At 36.8% G+C, this 20,935-nt stretch overlaps 5 protein-coding genes across 7 annotated transcripts; 2 read left to right on the top strand and 3 right to left on the bottom strand.

The window, feature by feature from the left end:
* The first annotated feature begins 1,409 nt into the window (after positions 1 to 1,409).
* LOC120281955 lies at positions 1,410 to 4,019 on the top strand. Of its 3 annotated transcripts, none has more exons than XM_039288649.1 (7): positions 1,410 to 1,566; positions 1,646 to 1,790; positions 1,917 to 2,074; positions 2,190 to 2,274; positions 2,362 to 2,419; positions 2,579 to 2,733; positions 2,856 to 4,019. In XM_039288649.1, exons 1-7 carry the CDS (start codon positions 1,475 to 1,477, stop codon positions 3,942 to 3,944), a joined length of 1,782 nt encoding a protein of 593 aa, XP_039144583.1. In that variant the 5' UTR covers positions 1,410 to 1,474; the 3' UTR covers positions 3,945 to 4,019. The 3 variants fall into 3 exon arrangements, with proteins under 3 accessions (XP_039144583.1, XP_039144584.1, XP_039144585.1); XM_039288650.1 differs by having other exon boundaries at positions 1,412 to 1,566; positions 2,871 to 4,019; XM_039288651.1 differs by lacking the exons at positions 1,410 to 1,566; positions 1,646 to 1,790 and having other exon boundaries at positions 1,993 to 2,074; positions 2,198 to 2,274.
* A 201-nt stretch (positions 4,020 to 4,220) lies between these two features.
* Positions 4,221 to 6,924, bottom strand: LOC120282929 (probable inactive receptor-like protein kinase At3g56050). Its single transcript, XM_039289761.1, has 9 exons — positions 6,852 to 6,924; positions 6,631 to 6,766; positions 6,335 to 6,406; positions 6,099 to 6,242; positions 5,931 to 6,020; positions 5,437 to 5,837; positions 5,128 to 5,318; positions 4,913 to 5,045; positions 4,221 to 4,834 (listed from the first exon to the last, which is right to left on the bottom strand). The coding sequence occupies exons 1-9, from the start codon at positions 6,922 to 6,924 to the stop codon at positions 4,221 to 4,223; spliced, it is 1,854 nt and encodes a 617-aa protein (XP_039145695.1).
* Positions 6,925 to 10,883: 3,959 nt separating this feature from the next.
* LOC120282351 (uncharacterized protein At5g39865) lies at positions 10,884 to 11,814 on the bottom strand. Its single transcript, XM_039289157.1, has one exon. The coding sequence runs from the start codon at positions 11,713 to 11,715 to the stop codon at positions 10,984 to 10,986; it is 732 nt and encodes a 243-aa protein (XP_039145091.1). The 5' UTR covers positions 11,716 to 11,814; the 3' UTR covers positions 10,884 to 10,983.
* A 2,223-nt stretch (positions 11,815 to 14,037) lies between these two features.
* Positions 14,038 to 15,192, top strand: LOC120282221 (putative ankyrin repeat protein RF_0381). The gene is made up of 2 exons (XM_039288984.1): positions 14,038 to 14,590; positions 14,672 to 15,192. Exons 1-2 carry the CDS (start codon positions 14,213 to 14,215, stop codon positions 15,098 to 15,100), a joined length of 807 nt encoding a protein of 268 aa, XP_039144918.1. The 5' UTR covers positions 14,038 to 14,212; the 3' UTR covers positions 15,101 to 15,192.
* A 19-nt stretch (positions 15,193 to 15,211) lies between these two features.
* Positions 15,212 to 20,918, bottom strand: LOC120282220 (ubiquitin-activating enzyme E1 2-like). Its single transcript, XM_039288983.1, has 9 exons — positions 20,855 to 20,918; positions 20,512 to 20,666; positions 20,326 to 20,393; positions 19,772 to 20,164; positions 19,453 to 19,667; positions 18,087 to 18,881; positions 17,066 to 17,934; positions 16,364 to 16,802; positions 15,212 to 15,861 (listed from the first exon to the last, which is right to left on the bottom strand). Exons 3-9 carry the CDS (start codon positions 20,357 to 20,359, stop codon positions 15,241 to 15,243), a joined length of 3,366 nt encoding a protein of 1,121 aa, XP_039144917.1. The 5' UTR covers positions 20,360 to 20,393; positions 20,512 to 20,666; positions 20,855 to 20,918; the 3' UTR covers positions 15,212 to 15,240.
* Positions 20,919 to 20,935: the final 17 nt, after the last annotated feature.

The following is a 20,935-nucleotide window of genomic DNA, read 5'->3' as shown; positions in this document are numbered from 1 at the left end:
AACTCGCCTAGTATAGCCTCCCAGAGAGGTGAGCTTAATTAGTAGCCCCCGAAGAATATGTGTGATCGAACCGGCTAATTTATTAGTAGATGTCCTCCTCCTCCTTTATTATTATTATAGAAATTTTTTTTCATCTTAACTATAGCTTCTATCTTTGTATCATGAACTACTTTCTTTAGATAAATAATTACAATTAAAAAGAGGACCAGAATGAGCCACAACATGTGGCAACAAACAAAACAGCTGACCACTAAGGGTGGTACCAACACAACAATAAAAAAAATAGCAAAAGCAGACAACTACAGCGAGGAAGAGAAGGATCCTTGCAGCACCCCAACAAGAAGCACCAACAAACAAGACCTATCCCATGCCCTGATCCTGCGCCTCCTCGGCCCCAGTGACATTCCCAAACTCCTCCTAACGTTGCTCCAAGAACTCCAGACTGTATCTGACGGTAGTGATGGAGTCATCATACTTTCCTCCGGTGTCCTCTGCGCAAGTTTCCCCATTGCCTTCACTTGTCACTTGCTTCTTACTCCATTTCTATTTCTAGTAAATTTTGTTATTATTGTGTATCTTGTACTATAAATATGAAAAATCATTTATTTAAAAAAAAACCTTTGAAACCACAATTTTTTTTGGAAAATGAAAAAAACATCCAACTGAAAAATCCAAAATGTGGAAATAAAGTGGACAGTGAATGGGACATAGAAAAGGTAATTTTTGAATAAAGTGGATAAACCACAAATTTATTATTTAAGAAAAGGGATAAACAAAAGGAACAAAGTACAGAAGTAAGAAAAATAAACTGACAGATAATAAAATAAAAGCTGGTATCCTCACCAGGGATGAGAATAGCAGTAAACAGGACTAGGATAAAAAATAGCAATAAAATGGATAAGGGGGAAGATAGCGAGATGGGCTGACGAAGTCCACCATCTGGAGACAAAGGCCAGTCCAGCTACAAAAGAGAGGCAGACTACTCCCGGTCTGTGGTGTGCGCCATTTCACCAATAGTGTCCGTGGATCTGGAGCTCAAGAAGTTAAGAGAACGCTTGATCTTCTGAGCAGCATCAGATGGTTCCTGCTGAAGAGGCACCTAGTCTGCAGTGATCCAAGAAAGAAGCATGTTAGCTGTCTTATGGAGTATAGAAGTAATTGATGAATATTTTTGGTTAAAAATACAACTGTTGCGTTCCAGCCAAATGTTCCAGAATATGGCTCTAGAGCATAGGTCTGAGAGAGTCCTTGAGGCAGAATTTAAGGAAGGGATCCAAGTGGTCCAGATGTAATTGGATGTTTCTTTTTTTTAATATTTAAAACTTCTGGGTCTCTTCGTAAAAGTATGTGTAGATTCCAAGAACTAATCTCGAGGCAATATGGAGGGTGGATATTGTTCTCAGTTTGAAATCCCTCTGCTTTCGTTGGTACTCCCTCTCGTTCTCTCGTCCTCGATAGAGCTCGCGAGGAATCCATGGCGACCGATCTCCAGAAGGAGCTCTTGGCATCGCTGATCTCCGAGATCAAGGAATACCAAGGCCAAGACCCTCTCTTGCCATGGCTTCAGTGAGTTCATACCTTCGATCTTTTTCCCATTTCTATAGTTGCTGCCTTTTTGATATCTCTCGTTGGATTTTCATCTCAGGGGGATTCGAAAGATGAAGGAATCTCTACCATCCCTAGTTCTTCAAGAGAAACTCCCTCGATTCCTCCAAAAATGTGTTGAAACCTTCGAGACCGACCGCCGGTACCGGAATGATTCCCGATATCTTCGTATCTGGATTCAATTGGTAATCTCCAGGAATAAATTCGTTTTTTTTTCGTAGAAAAGGCCTAATTTTTCCTTCAAATATCTACGCCTATCTCCTGTTCGACCTTTCGTCTCTGAGAAATTCACTTGTATCACTTGTTTCTAGATGGATTATGTGGATGATGCGAAGGTGGTGTTGAGAAGAATGGAGAAGAATCAGATTGGGATTAAACGAGCGAGTTTTTACTCAGCCTATGCACTCTACTACGAGAAGAGGAAGAAGTTCGACGATGCAGAGAAGATGTACCATTTGGGTGTCCAAAAGTATGGCTTCTTCTTCCTTTTTGGTTGAATAGCCATTAGCAAGCAGTGATGAGTGTCCATTGTTTCAATGAAGTTGAAAATTGAGCCCCTTGTTTACATCTTAACTGTTGTGTAGTCTTGCAGAGCCTGTTGGTGAGCTACAGAAATCATACGAGCAGTTCATTCAGCGTTTGGAGTTGTACAGGAAACGAAAAGCTAAAGTAATTATCTGTTAAAGTTTTCAGCTTTCCATCATGCTTAGTGCGTGGTTAATGATTTTATTTCTGGAAAATGCCTTGTTGTCACAGGGTGTCATGACTAATAGAGAAAGACCAACTTCAGGGAAATTGCGGCATGTTCGAAAAGGTTAAGTTAATACCATTACCAAATATCACAGATTTTATTTATATGCTTAGCATTAGGAGTTTTAGTAATTCTGTCTTATGATTGAGTTCCTCTCTCCAATGTGAAAATTTGATGCAAGAGGTGTGAAGTTTTACTGAATTCAAGCCTGTTTTGATGTAGGAAACGAAGGAAGTAAAGAACTTTTTTATAAAGACATTACAAACTTGCCACTTACTGAGAGAAACATCAATGGTGATCTGAAAGGTGGTCTGCGCATGAATTCCACTGAAGGATGTTTGAAAAATATCAGTGGCTTTGAAGGTTCTACAAAATCTGTGAGTATGACAAAGGAAAGACCAGATATTTGCAATTATGATTTATCTGTTGCTAAATTGATATGCCATGCCAATATGATCAATCAAAGACGATAATGTAAGTTCTTTTTTCTGGTGCTAAGAGCCTCATTTTGCAGCACAAGGATGCTGATATGAATTTAACGAAGCAAGCCTCTATACGGAATGATGACACTGTTGTGGTGACATTTGTGGGCTCTGCTATTGTTGGGAAATCAGAAGACGAAGATGCTTGTCATCATGGTTTAGTTGATCCGACGGTTAACATGAAGGAGGCCATGAATGCCATTAGTAGCATGTTCCGAGAGCCCTTGGAGGCAGAACCAAAAATTAAGAGAAGATCGCATCAGAGCAAACATAAAGTAGATCAACAGACCAATGCTTTTGAGGTGTTCATAGATGAAAGTTTAGATGAAGGGGAAAACCTGTTGGACTGCAGACCAAAAGGAAGTATTCAGAAATGTAGGCAAACTATTTGTTCAAATACATCAGAGAAGCAAATCAAAACTGAGTTGCAGAAACCATTTGTTGGGGAATTCAATATATTGGCGGATGATGAGGAGGAGAGTGAAGATGGTGGTAATGTGGAGATCGAAAAGCACATGAAAAGTGCTTGTTCTGCAAAATCTCATGTTGGCTCAAAACAAATTGCTCAGAAATCTATTATTTCTGGCAATTTTACAAATTTGGTAGATGTTGGAATGAAAGAAGACACAATCATTCAAAGGTTTGTTGGCTCTACTATTGTTGGTGAATCAAAGGTAGAAAACGCATGCCATCATGGCTTGGTTGACCCAACTATCAACCTGAAGGAGGCCATCAATGACATAAATAGCATGTTTGGGCAGCCATTGAATATCATGAAGACCAACAAGCCAAAGAAGCTTAAAAAAATTTTAAATCAGGAGCCAGTCTTGCAAGGATTCTCTATCTTTGCTGACGATGAAATGGAAGGTCAAACAGCTCAAGCTTCCTCAAGATTTGAGCATAGCAAACTCTTGGAACAGAAGCCGAAAAGTGAGAGTTTTCATATTTTCGCAGACGATGATGGTATAGACCAAGGTACAAAAGCTAGAGCTTCATCAAAGGCTCTTCGCAAATTTAGTGAGAGTGATTTATTTGAGCCAACTGTTTTCACTAGGGAAGCATTGGCAGACATCAATGAGATGTTCGGAAAGCCTTTGGATTTTTGAATATATTTCCTAGATTGTATTGGAGCCTGTGGCCAACACTTTGCCCAGGAATCTGTATTTCTGTTGAGATGTTCATCTGTGTTTCTTTGTCATTCTGTTTTCTTAGAAATCTTGATTCATAGATGATGTTTTATGTCAATTAACCACAAACAAAAAACCCACAAATACAATTGTTAAAGAAAAAGGAGGAAAAACTTCAACTGAAAGAAAAAAAAATCTCCAGGCTTGGTAATTTGGTACTTGATAGAATGGCAAAAAAGAAGCTGCAGGTCATTCTTATAATTCTATCAATTCTGTATGATCACTCTCAAAATCAGTAGACAAGGCCTGGAGCACAGCCCACCACAATGGGAGGATACTCGGTGCAGCTGCACTGGGAGAAATTCCGGTGATCTCTCTCAACTTGCCGGCGATCTCAGCCATTGTTGGCCTTGTTTCCGGGTCTCTCCTAATGCATGACAGAACCACCCTGCAAATTGCAGTCAAATACTCATCACGAGGAGGTTCAAGCATTGGATCGACAAAATCTTTGAACGATGTCATTCCCTGTGGGAAACTTGATGCCCAGGTCACAAGCAGGCCAGCATCCCCAGAAAATGGAAGCTGTCCCGACATTATTTCCAGTAGTAGAACTCCAAATTTTAATACAATGTCTTCTTGTTTAGTTAATTGTGCATTCAAGACACCTGAATTTTCAGAAACTGCAGCTGAAAAGTACCCATTATCTGAAACCTTTGCAGCAAAATCTTCTGTAAGATAAACAGACGATGAATCCAAATTTCTAAGAATCAGGGGAGGTTTAACTTTGTGGATCATATGCTCAAGGCAGTATGCTATTCCCATGGCTATCCGCATTCGTGCTTCCCAATCCAATGGTTCTGCTTCTTTACCTGCAACAAAGAACTCCGACGATAAATCAATTGAAGTTTTCGTTGGCAGAGTTGTTAGAAGTAGGACTAAGCACTCACCATGAAGATGTTCATAAAGTGTTCCATTGGCAGCATATTCAAAGACCATCATCCTAGTGAAAGGACTGCTTTCGTCGCAGAATCCAAGCAGATTGATGAAATTCTTATGGTTCACTGTGGACAACATTGTGATCTGAAATGCATTAAGGCACTCAGTTTTGTTAAATTAAAAACAAGGAAACAATGATAGTAAAACAAGTAAAGAGGCAAAGTACCTTCTGCCTGAATCGAGCTTCATGTACACACGACCAATCTTCGCTTGATTTAGTCGCAACATCTGTGACTGCTATTTCAATTCCACTAGACAGTCTCCCTTTGTACAATGTACAATCTGGTAAAGAACCGAGAATATTGCTGAAATCTTCACAAGCATTTTCAATCTCCTCTCGTTTGAGTGACGACACACCTGCATACAGAAAAAATAATAATAATAATAATAACATAGCTATGAAAACATTGAAATTGAACTCAAGGATTCAAGCAATTCAAATATGATAATGTCATTCATTAGAAGAGAACCAAACCTGTGACAAATGCCTTCTGTAATTGACAGCTTAAACCCGTCTTCCATGCCTTTTCAGAGACAACCGTCACAACCCTTTTCGCTCGGCCATGATAAACATAAAAAGCTAAAATGGCTAGCAGAAATAAAACCACCACTCCTGCAACTGATATACAGATGATCAAGGCAGCCAAATGCTTGTGATGAGGCTTAGAAGGATGTTCCACAGGCAAAGGAACCAGTAAAGTGGGCATAGAATCAGTACTTATTGAAGGTGATGGAGAATGTGTTGGTCTTTCAAATGGACCAGGAGAGGGAAAAGGAGAGGGAGATGGAGATGGAGATGGAGATGGAGATGGAGAAGGAGGTTGGTGTACCTTGCCATGAGTTCCTCCTTTATGATGATGTTTAGCTTGTATATGTCTTTGAAAAGAAGAAGAATTTTAGCTTCATTCAATATATGTGAATCACAAACAAACAATGTAATGAATTCATATATGATGTACATAATCTTACTTGATTAAATGTTGAAATTTTGAACCTGAATGATCTTCATTAAATCGAAGCCTTAATGCATTGGTTGTAATCTTGTTGCCTTTCAGTATACTGCAAAGATTGTCAAGAAAACATAACTCATTGCTTTTTCAGTAAGAAGACAGATAATTATACATGTTGTTTACTCACAGTATTTCTAGAGTTGAAATGCTGTCTAACAGAGAAGGCAATGTTCCTCTGAGATTATTGAATCCCAAATTCAACACTTGAAGTTTATTCAAATTTCCTATTTCTCTGGGAACAGTTCCAGAAAAAGAATTGTTCTCTAGCACACTGAACCACATAAATCATTATAATGAATCAGAAATAAGCATAGAGATGCAATTTAAGTGCAGAATAAATACAACAAAGACAAATGAGCTTACATATACTTGATGTTAATTAGCTTTCCAAGATCAGGACTAAGTGTCCCTTCAAGAAGAAGATCTCTCAAATTGCTAAAAAAAAAAAATAATGTTTCAGTTTTGTCTGAAATGAATCAGTGTGAGAAAAGCAAATCTAGAATGTAAACAACTTCAAATTTATTATCAAGTTCAATATGAATCATATACTCCATAAAGACACCATTAACATCAATGTAAACAAACAAACAAACTTAGTATTAAACTATGAAATTTTGTTTTTTGAGTATTAAAGAAGAAGAAGAAGAATGATATCTTACAGTGATTCAACTTTGCAGTCTTTAGAACATTCAACACCAAACCAAGAACAAGGATCAATATCATTTACATCCCAATTCAACAGAGCATCAAAAGGATCAATCTCTACACTCTCTTTAAACTTCAACAAAGCCATTCCTATAATTCACAGTCCACAAAAAAAAAATGAATTTAAATTGAACAAAAAATAGGAACTTTGAAATTACATGCAACTAATAAATACCTTCATCATTGACAGCAGATACATGATTTAAAATTTGACACAAAAAGCAAATGAACAGTATCAAAGTCCACATTTTGAACATTAATTTGTCTTTCTTTTTTGCTTGAATAAAAGAAAAAATGGTAGATGAGAATGAGAATTAAAGGAAGGAACGTGGGATAGTACTGGCATGCGAAATTCTAGTAGTTATGATTCCATAATTATCAAAATGGAATCTATAATGAGTTGTATTTCTCTTGTGATTTATTATTATTATTTTTTTAATCTTCTCTTTCTCTCATGCGCATGAATTTATTGTTCTTATGTTCAACAGAAAAAGGGGGTACGGTTTGCTCAATTAGTTATATCGTCATCTTTTTTTTTTCTTTTTTCTTTTTTTTTTAAAAAATTTTATGAAATTGGGTTCATTTATAGTTGCATTAGTCTAGTTTTTTTAGTAAATATGAAAAATAAAACAAAATGGGGTAAATTACTTTTAAAATCTCTGTACTATGTACCTGCTTTGTGAAATGCACTTTATAAGAAAAAATTAAATTAAATTGGGCGGTAAAAAAAATCTTAAATAATTATTAAAATTTAAAAATTTGTAGGATACTTAGATGTTAAGCGTTTTTGAAATAATGGAATTGATAAACCAATCATAGCATGTATGAGTTGTGAAATCACTGAGATTAAGGGTTTACATAAAAGTAGAGTATTGATAGGTAAAAGATATACTCTTTATCTAATTACTGAGGGGTAAGATTAAATCTTATATTTAAAGTTCAGTTGTAGTAGTTTTGATTAACAATAACGGGTAGAATCTTTGATTTATCAATTATTTGGTTTAAAAAATCAAAAATAAATGTGATTTGTAACTAAAAAATAATAAATATGAATAGTTTACAAATTCTTGTTGTTTGTTTATTGTACTTGTCTTTTTTTCAATAAATTTGTGATTTATTTATTTTATTTAAAAATAAATAAATAAATAGCTTATAAATAATGGATGACATGGTTTAGTTATGGTCCTTATGGAAACTTTTAATGGGAGAGAGATAAAAATAATGTAATATAGAGATATAAAAAATTTTGTTCTCAAACTGTTAAGCATGATCTTTTTTAACACAGTTAATTATCATAGTATTCAAATAAAATGGAATATGGTCACTAATCCATTCTCATCCCACGCTAAGAAATTAAAAAAAAAAAATACCATGTTATTTAGGTGGTAGTACTTTTTGCTAGATTCTTAATGTAAATTCCTGCGGACATTCGTAGGTTTGAAAAAAATAAAAAATAGGGTGATAAAAATAAATAGGGATATTAATAGTGTTATAAATCTGTGTAACCATTCATAATAGTATGCATTGTACTTCATATTATTTATACCATTGTGTAAGATGTTGTTTCCAAGACTGTAGAAGTGTATTACACGTAATAATGCAAACTCACTTGTTATGCTAACAAGATCATAGCTTATTGACATATGAATGTATGATCACTTGTGCACAAGTGAAAATTAAATGAAAATTAGATATCAAATCCCTATATGCATATGCTTTGCACATGATTCATCACCATTTGTTAAAAAAAAATTATCATATTAATACACATTGTCCCACCTTGTGCATTTCTTTAATACTCCCTCAATTCTTTTTAATATGTCGTACCTAATCTCATGTAGTTATTTCATAAAATTTTATAAAAAAGTAATTATCTTTCTGAAATTATCCATAATCTATATCGTCATATTTCTTTATCATATTTAATTTTTTTTTAAAAAATTGAATAAAATGTTAAGAGTAATTTAAAAATAATAATAATAAATGCTTTTTGATGTTAAAAAATAACAAATCAAACAAAATATAAATTTGTGACAGATAAAAAAGCAACAGAGAGAGTATATTTACTCTCTTAATAATGATATTTAAAGATATTTTTTAATTGATTATCATATTTAAAAATTTTATATAAATCTATTTGTATTATTATTTTTTTTTAATTTTACTCTTCTCACTTAACGTGAGTAGCGTATGCATTAATAGAAATAGAAAACTATAAAAATAAAATAAAATTATCTTATCATATTTTTTTAAAATTTTAAAAAAATTAAATTATAGTTTTAATATTTGTATAAAACAAATATATAATAATTAATAATAAAAAAAGGGGTGTATGTGTTAAGCTCTTGTAGCCAATGCAGAGACGAGTTAAAAAAAATTACTTTTAACCTATCGCACTTATAGTATGCATTCAATGTGCCATAATCTGAATTTTTATATTTACAAATTAAATTTCATAATCTCATATTTATAACATGTCCTTCTGTCCTTGGCAAACCTTTTGCATGATGTTGGTGATTTTACTCATGAAATGTTAATTAGTTTTTAACCAATGTCACCAACCATAAGAATGTAATCATTAATTCAAACAATAAAGGTTGTGGATATACTAAACATTATGACAAGAATACCATTATAATTTCCTAATATCTTAACTTGCTTTAATCTTACCTACTTAACTTAATTAATACATTTTTAAATTAACAAAAATCTTATCAACATTCCTTATTCCTCATTTATCTGTTTTGGTTTGGTTGGGTGTTAACCAAAGTTTTGTCACAATTAATCCCCACAACCATCAAAATTTGCTGAGATATAAGAAAAGATTCCACCACCTAACAAACAAATAATGGAGTTCCAAGTGAATGTTCTCATATATATATATATATATATAATCAAATTATTCCTCATTAAATAATACAATTAACCATCCGGATTATATAAATGGAACATGACACTGTATATATATATTGACAAATCCGATAAATAATATATATAGGCTAAACATCATCTGCGGACGTTCGTAGAGTCGTCCGCAGATGACGATGCGATCTTTCATAGGGGTTGGATTACCGTGATTGATTTAATTATCGCTACTGAGATTGATTGGGACGGTTCGGATCAAAAATACAGTACATCCCATTTTTTTATCGTCGCTTATAAATAGTGCATAATGTTACTCGCTCACATATGATAGCAGCCGTTGGATTGAAATCCAACGGCCCATATCAACGTTCACAGATTACGTTTCTGATGCATCCTCATATATATATATATATATATATATATAAAATAATTGGATGGGTATGTAAATAAATTAATTACATGTGGTCCTAAAGCACAATGAGGAAAAACAAGAATGTCAATGCATCAATTTGAAGCCTTAATTTTGGAAACAGAGTAACTTGATTCAATGAAAAAGACAAACATTGATTAGTTTCGTTGAGATTTTTGGCATGTTCAAGCTTCACAGTATCTATCCACTCTTTCTAAATATATATACATAGTCACTCTCATCATTTATCAATTAATATTATTTAATATGCATTAATATTTGCCAATTATACTAGTCCATAGTTTACAAGTATTATTAAATTTTAAATTGGAATTTGGTTTATTGGCCCATTGCTTCTGAAGTTTTATTTTTTTAATTAAAAAAGTAGAATAGAAATTTGTATGTTGTTTTTCAAATTCAAAATTTTAACATTAGCTATTTTAAAATTCAAAGCAGAAGGTTCGTTCTTATCCACTCTAAAGCAAACTTTTATTCAAAAAAAAAACTCTAAAGCAAACTTTCCATTAGAAAACATAAAAAGAATATTTTTTTTTTATGGTTAAATAATTTTTTTAATATTCAAATCAGTGCAATTCAATAGCAATATACCAAATTACCAATACTTGGTCTCAATTTCCTATTAAATAAATTTCACCTAAACTCTTCAGCAAATTTAAAACTAAATATATATATATATATATATATAGACACAGAGAGAGAAAGAGTACACATACAAATTAAGCTAAAAAATTATAAAAAATAAAAAATAAAAAAAGAAAGAGAAAAGCTTTGATATTACCTCTTCTCAAAATCTCTAAATAATTTTTTTGATTTGTTTTTTTTTAAATACATACATCACAATCACATCAGAGAAACAAAAGAGTAGGAGAGCAATCATGGAAGGATCCCAGATCCCAAAACTAACTAAAAAAATTTTGACCTGAAAATTAGAAATATATTTCCACAATGCCCCTACTTTTGAAAAAAAGACAAACCTGGAAACCTAACGAGATGGCAGCCGTCGGATGGGGAATCAAACGGCTGAGAATAAGCAATCGGGGCACCGAACAAGGCCGTTCTCGTTGCAGGCGGCGCAGCTCCGGAAGCCGCCCTTCTCCGAGAACCGCTTGTGAGACCCGTTGCACGCCCAGCAGAGAACGAAGCTAGCTCCGCCGCACCGGTCACAGGTGGCACCGGCCGGTGGAGCTCCCTCGACGAGGCGGCGAAGCTCGCCGGCCTCGTGGAGCTGCCGGATCTCGTCTGCCCCACCGATATACCGGCCGGCGATGAAGATGCGGGGGAGAGAAGGGGGTTGGCGTTGTCGGAGAAGCGATGAGAGTTCATGGAGAAAGGAAGAGTCCATAGAGAGGTCACGCTCGTCGACCGCGATGCGGAAGCCACGGAGGATGGACCGCACGGCGCGGCAGTCTTCGAAGGTCTTGCGGATGACGCGGAGAGAGGTGAAGTAGAGGACGATGCGGTTGGGGCCAGGGTCGGAAGCCGGCGAGCAGATGGAGCGCCAGGTGCGGAGAGCCGATGATGCGGCGCGCACGCGGTGGAAGACGGCTGCGCCTCGGGAGATCGAGGGGGATCCAGGGGCGGTGGCGTCGGTGTCGTCGCCGTGGATGAGGGTTTGGACGTCTTTAAAGGAGAAGGAGGAGTGGGATCGGGCCAGAGGAGACGAGCAGGAGGAGATGGTGGTGGTGGTGGTGGTGGCGGCGGCCGGAGACTTGCCGCTCGGGTTCTTGGCCCACGGCGGCCACATGAGATGGCGGAGCTCGTTCACACGTGCGAGATCGCAAGAGATCGAAAGAAAGAAAGAGACGAATGCGGTGAGTCTCTATAAAATTGGTTTTTTTTAAGGGTTTGTTCTATTTAAAGGGGAAGGTGAAATAAATAAATAAATAATAATAATAATAATAATAATAATAATAATAATAATAATAATGGCTTTTTTTAGAGTTGTGAGAAAAATGGGAGATTTTGGATTGTTTTTTGGGTTGATTTGGAAAGTTAGGGATTTTCAAAGGGTTTGATTATTTGAATTTTAATATATTGTTTATTAGTTTGAATTTTTGTTTTTTTATTTTGTTTGAAAGAGAACTTCATTAAATTGGATTTAATTTGACTTCTTTGTTAAATGGGATTGATGAAATGGATATAATTGGGATTATTAGTCTAATCAAATGATAATCATTTTGATTTATTTATTTTTCTTTTATTTGAATGTAGTTGTTGGGTTTGTGATATTGTTGTTATTATGAGGAACAAATGGCAATGGCCATTGACTTGTGACTAAATATTTTTGAGAGTTTGGATCCACACTGAAAAGACAGCATGTTACCTTGCATGTGAAGTCTTCTTTTTCAGGATTACTCTGAAAAATGTTTTACTTTTTTTTTCTTTTTTTTTTTCTGGTTTGTGGAGTGGGAAAGTGACTTGCAGGTTGCCGGTAGGTGTTGTGTTTTTATAATTCAAAATAATGTTTCAAAAAATTAAATTTATTTTTTAATTGTGAAAAAAAAAATAACAATTTGGATGTGTGGCAATTCAATTTCTGCAAATTTTAAATGAACACTGGTTTTTGGAATTTTAATTATTAGGATTTAATTTCAAGTGACAATTTAGTGGACATGAATAGAGACTAAATTATTACAAGATAATTATTTAAATTTTATTGAAATTTATAAATTAGGAAAGTTGTTCGTTTTTGGCCTTATCCAGTCCAGATTCATGCATGACCAACCCCCAAAATAATAATTATTTAGAAATAAATATAAATAGAAAGTGTATATACATATCTAAATCAGGCTATATAAAGATTAAATTGAGAAAGTTTCCTTTAAATTTATCATGCTAATTTTGATATAATAAAGAAGAAAAGGTAAAAAAAAGTAAAAAAACCATGAAAAAAAGTAAGAGAAACGTATTTGGAGATGATACGCACATGCAGAGCACGCTCTAATTATTGAGAATTACGAGGAGAGACCCATGTGCAGTGCACGTGCGAGTGGAAGAAGCTTAAGTGGGCAACCCAACCACCACACAACCCAGTCCAATGATTAGGTTTGTTTTTGGTCCGGCCAAAGATATGATAAAGTGTCAATGAAGTGAGACAGCCAGGACCAAACAAGTGCTTCACCATTTCCCCTCTTTTTCTCTCCCCACTTGTAGATTTTTGTTGGTGAGTGTTATTTATTACATCATAACTTCATAATATTTTAAAAACAAGTTTTCCAATTTTTATTATTGAAAAATATGAGAAAAGCCCCACCAACACCTAGGCAGCCTCCGATTCGGGCGGGGCCCAACTCGAGGAGTCTTTACTCATGAACACAACCTTGTTTTTGTGAGTAACCGAATTCCAGACTTAGCGAACCCACTTCGGTTAGTGAGCTAATTATATCTTCATCCCTGGCGCAGCTGTAGGTTCTGTTCGGCTTCTCTGATCCACCTCGCCGGCCCGCTTCTTCTTTTTCGTTGAGTTTAGTAGTGTTTTTTGTCTTCTATTTGTGTTTCATTTTTTATGACCTACTCCCTCGCTGTTTTTATTTTTTTGTTTTATATGCATGTTGGCCTTCTCTTGATCTGTTTTAATCGTGTTGTTTTGTAAAGAATTTATAATTTATCTATTTTTTAAAAAATTAAAAAAAAATAAAAAAAATTAATGAGAAAAAAATATTTATAATTTAAAAATATTTTTTAAAAAACTTAAATAATATCAACCTGACTTTTAAAATACAACAAGCACTATTTAATAATTTTATATTTGTAATAAATTGTTTGGTATTGACAGAATTGTGGATACTATTACAAAACTATGGACAAAAATAACAACCCATTAAAAATATTTTTCAAATATATTAAAAGCACAAAAATCAACATATAAAGTGAATATTTTCCCCCCACTCAATTTATTTGAAAATCTGCAAGTTAGAAAAATTAGTAGCCGGCCAAATGGAAGAAGCTTGTTTTAAGCATTCATAGTCCAATGTGGACCGTCCATTTGTCCAAATCCATTGATTTCAATCCAGACAATTTTCCCTCCTATTTTATGATAATAATAAACAAACCATATTTTTTTTTTTCAATACCATTCTATGTATCTTTGCAATAACAGTGAAAATGATGCCCAAATGCAGGCCATGAAGTAAGAAACCGAGCAAGAGAAGCTCAGATAGAAAGAGAGAGAGAGAGAGAGAGTAGCTCTGAAACTATCAATACAAACTCACATCTCCGAATTCTCCACCATCGTTGGCAAAATGGCGAAGCTGGTGGAGATCATGGAGGACGAGATCCTGATCGAATTCAAGCCGATGATCAAGTGCCGGACAGAGATCCACGTCCGATCACTCCATCACACAGACATCATCACCTTCAAGGTCCAGTCAACGGCGCCTTCCAGGTTCCACGTCACGCCGCCGGCCGGACTCCTCCACCCGCTCTCCACGGTGGCGCTGCGTATTACACTGCGTCCTCAGCCAGAGTTGCCGACCTCTACCGATCGCTTCCTCATTAGAGCATCACTCGACTCGAAAACTCAAGACACGAAGCTCCGAGTCTCATACACCGGACCCTCAACGTATAGAGACTTTAGTTATTTCAATCCCCTTTTTAAGACTTCGGCTTATATTAATAAGGTTAATGTTCGAGATTTATTTATTTTTATAAATTGTATACATATATACTATTGTTTATCTATTAATTCATATAAGCTATAGCCAGAAGAATTAATAGAGGAGACTGCGGAGGAGATGGTACTACTAGTAGCTGCAAGGAGAGGAGACATTGCAAAGCTTCAATCTCTGTTGAAAAAGAAGCCTGCTGTTGCTGGTGTTAGTGTTAGTACTCATAGCAAAGACCAGTATGATACAACGGCGCTTCACTGTGCAGCGCTGAAGGGTCACCGTGAGGCAGTGTCGATGCTTGTGGCGTTTGGGATTGAGATTGAAAGCCAGGATGTTGAGGGGCACACAGCTCTGCATCTCGCAGTGGAGGGTGGGTCATTGGACACTACTGAGATGCTCATTAACCTTGGAGCTGACGTTGAAGCAAAGACCAACAGAGGGGCCACACCTCTCCGGATGGCAAGGTCTATGGGGTATGCCCATATTGAACACTTGCTCACCAGCAGAGGAGCTTCTATTTGATGGCCTTTTGCAGAACACCTCATTCATGTAGCCATCTCTATTGCAGCCCGTACAATTATTAAATATAAACCCAACACATTCTGTAGGCTCAATTAACATATTATACCATATAGATTTATAACTGATGTGAGAACTATAAATTAATTACTTTTGATAGTTTTCACCTCTCGAAAGGATATGGAGATGAGAGGTATATCAATGTCGTTCCCATCATCATCTTCACAACCAACTTCAACATCGAGATGACTCTTGTATGGAGGTACCTCCACCTTGGCGATCTCCTTTGCCAGGTCAACAACCTTCCGGTCTAGCCGTTCTTTGTGGTTGGGAAGTAAGCCGTTGTAAATGAAAGACGAGGCACATGAGATGCTGTATGCATTAAGATGCTTCTCCTCTAGCCATTGAATGAGCTCTCCAACAGTAAGATCACCCTTTATGATCCAACGATCCCAAACCGTCCAGGTCATATCGCGGTACTTGGTAACCTTGGGTGGAACTGGTTCAGCCATGGAGAACAGTGGGAGTGCAAGATTAACAAATGAGTTGCGGTAATCCATACGCTTGTGCCCACCCGCAAGTACTTTGTATAACTCCAGGCATACAAGACCAGTGGCCAATGCAGTGGAAGTGGCAATGGCAGGGATGATCCTCCCAGCGATGAACTTTGCTTTCAGCTTGTCAACTTCAGGGATTTTATAGTTTCTCGCTCTCAAGTTACCGACCGCAGCTATGAAGTCCATGTGGTAATTTGTATCATCATCCTGTAAATCATAGGTGAAAGAGGATTCAAGCTAAAGGTATATAAGAAAGCATCCAAAAGGAGAAATTAAGAGCTCATATACCAAAACACCATTTGAATCCCTATAAATAAATATAGCCATGACTATTGCTTTTCTTAACAAGGACAACCACATATAAAATAATGAAGCAAAGAAATCTATAAAGAAAATCTAAAAATGCAGCATTCTAGTCACAACATGCATAGGTTCTACTAAAAGGGGTCATAAAATGCAGAAATAATTGGTCAGTGAACTGCTGTAAATGATCTATCAACCAAAGAATGATAAAGACATTGATGAGAATAACTCCATGCAAGTGTAACAGCTGCTGAAACTCCTCATCTATTCAACTATTTATTGGTGATTTATTTTCGCAAGTTAAAAAAAAAAACTAACAATTGATATGCAAAAGAAACTATTTCCTTGTAAAAATAGATAAAACATGTAACTGGATATTAAACTGGTAGGTTCATCATAAGCTAACCTTCTCAAATTGTATTGGGTTCATCTGGAACCCAGGAGGCAAACTCTCTGTGAATCTTTCGAGCTTTCTGATGATATCACGAACAACAACATCATCATCAAATGAAGCCGAGTTAGGAAGAGAACCTTCCAAATCAGACACAATATGCGCATCCCTCTTTGGCAGAAACTCTGGTACAGTTACTTTATCAACAGCTTCAGCCAGCACCAAAGGATTCTTCAATGAGTCTGGAACAGGGATTTGAAATGTCTCTGCTCTCAGCATGGCTGCAGCCTTAATAAAGCTAAGGTGCGTCGGATCACTAGATGAGAACTGCAATGGTTCAGGAAAGCGTTTAGGAGGTGACCAGAACGGAGAATGAGTGTCACGGTTGGAAACAGCATCCTTGGGGAAGGTGAACGTCAATTGCTTCACACGATTAACGAAGTAATCTTCAAACCTGCAGGCATGAAAAGTTTGACAATAAACAAATCAGCGAAAATATAATATCAATTTACCTGAAAGCCCTTCAAAGTAAAAGGAAGAGCTTGGACAATCATAATGAATCAGATTTGTACAAGTTGGCATCAATTTTTATGAAACTGAGAAAAAACATTCTTAACACAATAATAAAACACTCTGTGACATGTGCGCCTGGCCTGAAATGACTGCTAAAACCACATGCCATCTACTTAGGGAATCAATTGTACAAAGTGAACTTACTTTAGCCGAGCCCAGGTGACACAGTCCTGAAACGTCTCACATCTCTCCTCGAAAAGGCATTGAGCAACAGTTACAAGCTTGGATCGAGTCTGAGGGTCCGAATTTTTCCCAATAGTGGATATATATTCAATTGGATTTGATAGGAAACTATTAACCTCATTTGGTATTTTCTCAAATAAACCCTCAAACTCAGAACGGGCCCAAGTCAGGCAATGCTCAATGTTATGGGGGAAAGAATGGAGAGTGCACTCAGGAGTCTGCTTCTCAGGTGGATCACTGGAGGCCCCATAATTCTCAGTGAGGTGAGGTATAACCATCTGTGTGTTGCACTTGGCACCAAGAGTTCCAGACTCCAAAAGCGGCTTTTGGAAATAGACACACCTTGAGTCTATGTAATGTCTGGCCTGCACATTATCCAGTGCATTTATAACGACATCCAAGTGACACCAAAATGTATCATTAAATACATCTTCTGTCTCTGGGCATGCACGGTTTTGAAGAGCTTCTATGTGGAGGCTTGGGTTGATTGAAGCTGCAGCAGATGCTGCTACAGTGGATTTAGCTTGCCCAATATTCCAATCACGAAACAGAAATTGGCGGCTGAGATTACTCTTCTCAATGACATCATCATCTGTTATAGTTAGCTTTCCCTTTGGGCTACAACAAACTCCCATGAGTGCAAGATTCTTCAAGAATTCGCATCCAAGTGCTCCAGACCCCACAAGAAATACTTCAGCATCTTCCAGTTTTTTTTGAAGCTTGTGTCCAAACACACAGATCTGATCGTCATAACGGCAGTTTTGCGGCTCCAGATCCACAGGATTCAAAGGTTCCGCAGGGAGTGACTCAACAGAATCAAAGTAAAAGAACTGCAGTCATATTTACAGGTAAAAGTTAGGTAATGATAGTATAGATACTCAATTAATTCCAACTTGTTTTAGGCTAAAAACACCATATTAGAAAAAATGTAGTATATCACATTTCTATTTTGTAGCATTCTCATAAAAGATCAAATTCTCACCTGATGTAGAGGATGGAATTTCCCAGAGCATGCTTTAACAACTTCCTGTCCAACAATCCCACCAAACATTGCAGCCATTGGATTCAAAACAGCTCCAGAACCACTTGCAAATTGGCGCAGGAGTTTGGTATCAATCTCGGTAAGACTACCATTAATCGTACTTTGATTAATGTCAGCGGCAAAAGCAGCCAGCTTCTCAGCATCTTTTGAGGATCCAGCAGCAGGAAAACATCCAAAATCATTTCTGAACTTGTTCAATGCTTGAAACGCCAAGTGAAAAAATTGTGACCGATCAAATTTAGAGTAATCACTAGGAAGAAATTCCCTTGGATCCCTGAGAGCATCTCTTAGAGGTTTGAACTTGAGAACCTTGTGTTGCTTTATCTGGGTGACTATTCCTCCTCTCTCATACATCCCAAAAGAAGTGGTATCTTCTTCAAGGATAAACGAATGAGGCCTAACATTTTTTATTCTTCTTGGTTTGCCGTCATTTAGCTCCGTCATACCTTCAACTTCGGAGAACACCACAAGATCTCCATCCTGGAATTCAAGTCTCTCATCGTCGACACAAGATACAATAGCAGGATTGTCATTACTAATAAATGCAATTATATTCGTATGTGGTTCCTCACCATTAACATCGACAATCGTAAACTCCGGACCAAAATCACAAAATACATTACCAAAGAGGCCTCGAACTTCAGCTCTAATGAAGGCAATGGGAGGTTCATGCTTATGGCAATAATCATCATATTCAATAGCCTTCTCCAAACTAATATCTGTAAAGACTGCCACCTGGAGAAAAGAGTTGATAGCAATGAGCAGTTGGAATTACCTTAATACAACTCTAATGTGAACAGTAATACAGTTCGTACATCACATGCAATAAATTTGAGTATTGAAATCAAAAAACTAATTTATAAGGAATTAAGTTTAGAGGTATCGCATTCCAGTTTAAGTGAAAGGCGCAAACCATAGGTTCACTTTTTAGGAATCAAATGAAATAAAAAAAAAAAACAATTTAACAAGGAAAACCAGCATTTCTACATCAAGATGAAAAAAGAAAACACATATTCATCAAAACATAAGGTTAAAACTTAGGATCAAGCAAAAACCAGTTGCCAATACTAGCATCTTTATATCATACATGAGACAAGCAACACATTATCAATACATAACAGAGAAGTGCAAATGAAACTAAAAACCACGAGCAATAATCAACAAACCAAAGCATCAGAGAACACCCATCAATCAATTGAAGAAAATTCCAATAACAAAAGTGAGCAATCTCACATACAGCCTAAATCCATATCTCACTAACAATCACACAAAATCAACAAGAATACAATCATCATAATAAACAAACCTGGAAATTGGAGAGCTTCGAGGGTATAAGATCAGTCAGGGTAGCAACTGCCACTGCATGGTTGAGCTCCTGCAACTTCGGAACACAGGCAAGAGCCCGGTTCTTTCCTACATCAACCTCTGACACAAAGAAATTGCTTGACAAGTCACGCAGCTGCACACTGGCATCGTCATGCAGGGTCACTGATTTGACGCCCGCAAGAACAAGGTTCTTGGCTGTGAAAATTCATGAGGATAAAAAACCATCACAACCCAATATACAGACTATTAACAAGAGAAGGCTTTTAATGATTATCAAATACAACAAGTGGTCCAATTACCGATCTCAGCACCAAGGCCTGAGAGGCCGGAGATGAAGACGTTAGACTTGATGAGCTTCCGCATAGTCTCTCTCCCGTAAAGAGCAAGCTGTCGGCTGTGAAGATCTTCATCAATCTCCGGGGAAGAAGAAGCAGAAGCAGAAGCAGCAGCAGCAGCAGCAGCAGCAGAGATGGGGGACTCCACCTTCGGTATCTTCAGCAAGGTGTCCGCCTCAGGGACAGCTTGGGCTCGCGGCTTAGCAGTCCCCAGCCTCCTCCTGGGAAGCATAAAGAGCAAAGCACTGCCTAAAACCCCCACACCAATTATCAGAAAGACACAAGCCTTGGTAGGAGTACGGATGGACCCATGATCCCCAGTGACTCCAAGGAGAGCCGTGATCATAGCAGCTAGGCCTAGCCAAAGGTGAAACACGGTCGCCATGTATAAGGAATTGGAGAGATGAAGAAGTGACGTAAGTACAAAAAATAGAACCAGAAGAAGGAAGAGGAGATGTCATGGAGTGGCAAGGGATCGGATCCAGGGCTTATGGAGGACTTTTCAGGTGATACCTTACCTCTTCCCAGGAGTTTACACGAAGAGAGAAGCATGGCCAACTAAAATTCTGGCGGTTTGGAAATATATCTGTAATGAGAGTCAAGAGACAGATTCTAAAAATGAACGAAAAGAAATGGGCCCGTTATAGATAGTGTCATTAATATATATGAATTTCTATTTCCTATTAGATAAAGTGATAAATTACTTGGTAAACGGCTTCGGACAAAATTGAGGCGTCTTGGAGAAGAGGAAGGGAGTTAATTCGTGCTAATTGGACAAACGCCTGTCAGCGCACCGTTATAAACATTCTTACAAGATGTCTCATTCAAATTAAAGCATATCATGACCATCACGGCACACCTGCATGACAAAAGCCAAGGGGGATTAGCAATAACCATGACGTGCGCAACAATGGACGTATCAAATATACAAGACAAATATTTCAGAATGAAATTGGGTTATCTTAAACCAAAACATTTTTGGTTGTCGCATGCATCAAATCCATTCAACATAAACCACTGTTAGCATATGAAACTTGTTCCATCTACCTGATTCAGTGTACCAGTCCAACCAAGAATTACTGAAGGTCTATCAAAAGTCGTCTTTCCTGGAAAATACCTTCAACATAG

The sequence above is a fragment of the Dioscorea cayenensis genome, chromosome 18 (assembly GCF_009730915.1).
Source record: "Dioscorea cayenensis subsp. rotundata cultivar TDr96_F1 chromosome 18, TDr96_F1_v2_PseudoChromosome.rev07_lg8_w22 25.fasta, whole genome shotgun sequence".
Classification (NCBI taxonomy): domain Eukaryota; kingdom Viridiplantae; phylum Streptophyta; class Magnoliopsida; order Dioscoreales; family Dioscoreaceae; genus Dioscorea; species Dioscorea cayenensis.
This window is presented reverse-complemented; position numbering and strand designations above follow the sequence as displayed.

Excerpts from the sequence above, each read along its gene's own strand:
- LOC120281955 (XM_039288649.1), top strand. The coding sequence starts at position 1,475 with ATGGCGACCGATCTCCAGAAGGAGCTCTTGGCATCGCTGATCTCCGAG. Across the intron at positions 1,567-1,645 it reads CCTCTCTTGCCATGGCTTCA|GGGGATTCGAAAGATGAAGG; the intron begins GTGAGTTCATAC and ends TTTTCATCTCAG. Across the intron at positions 2,275-2,361 it reads ACAGGAAACGAAAAGCTAAA|GGTGTCATGACTAATAGAGA; the intron begins GTAATTATCTGT and ends TTGTTGTCACAG.
- LOC120282929 (XM_039289761.1), bottom strand. The coding sequence starts at position 6,924 with ATGTGGACTTTGATACTGTTCATTTGCTTTTTGTGTCAAATTTTAAAT. Across the intron at positions 6,407-6,630 it reads GACTGCAAAGTTGAATCACT|CAATTTGAGAGATCTTCTTC; the intron begins GTAAGATATCAT and ends TTTTTTTTTTAG. Across the intron at positions 5,319-5,436 it reads ACAGAAGGCATTTGTCACAG|GTGTGTCGTCACTCAAACGA; the intron begins GTTTGGTTCTCT and ends TTCTGTATGCAG.
- LOC120282351 (XM_039289157.1), bottom strand. The coding sequence starts at position 11,715 with ATGTGGCCGCCGTGGGCCAAGAACCCGAGCGGCAAGTCTCCGGCCGCC.
- LOC120282221 (XM_039288984.1), top strand. The coding sequence starts at position 14,213 with ATGGCGAAGCTGGTGGAGATCATGGAGGACGAGATCCTGATCGAATTC. Across the intron at positions 14,591-14,671 it reads CTTCGGCTTATATTAATAAG|CCAGAAGAATTAATAGAGGA; the intron begins GTTAATGTTCGA and ends TATAAGCTATAG.
- LOC120282220 (XM_039288983.1), bottom strand. The coding sequence starts at position 20,359 with ATGCTTCTCTCTTCGTGTAAACTCCTGGGAAGAG. Across the intron at positions 18,882-19,452 it reads CGAAGCTCTCCAATTTCCAG|GTGGCAGTCTTTACAGATAT; the intron begins GTTTGTTTATTA and ends TCTTTTCTCCAG. Across the intron at positions 15,862-16,363 it reads ACCCAATACAATTTGAGAAG|GATGATGATACAAATTACCA; the intron begins GTTAGCTTATGA and ends TATGATTTACAG.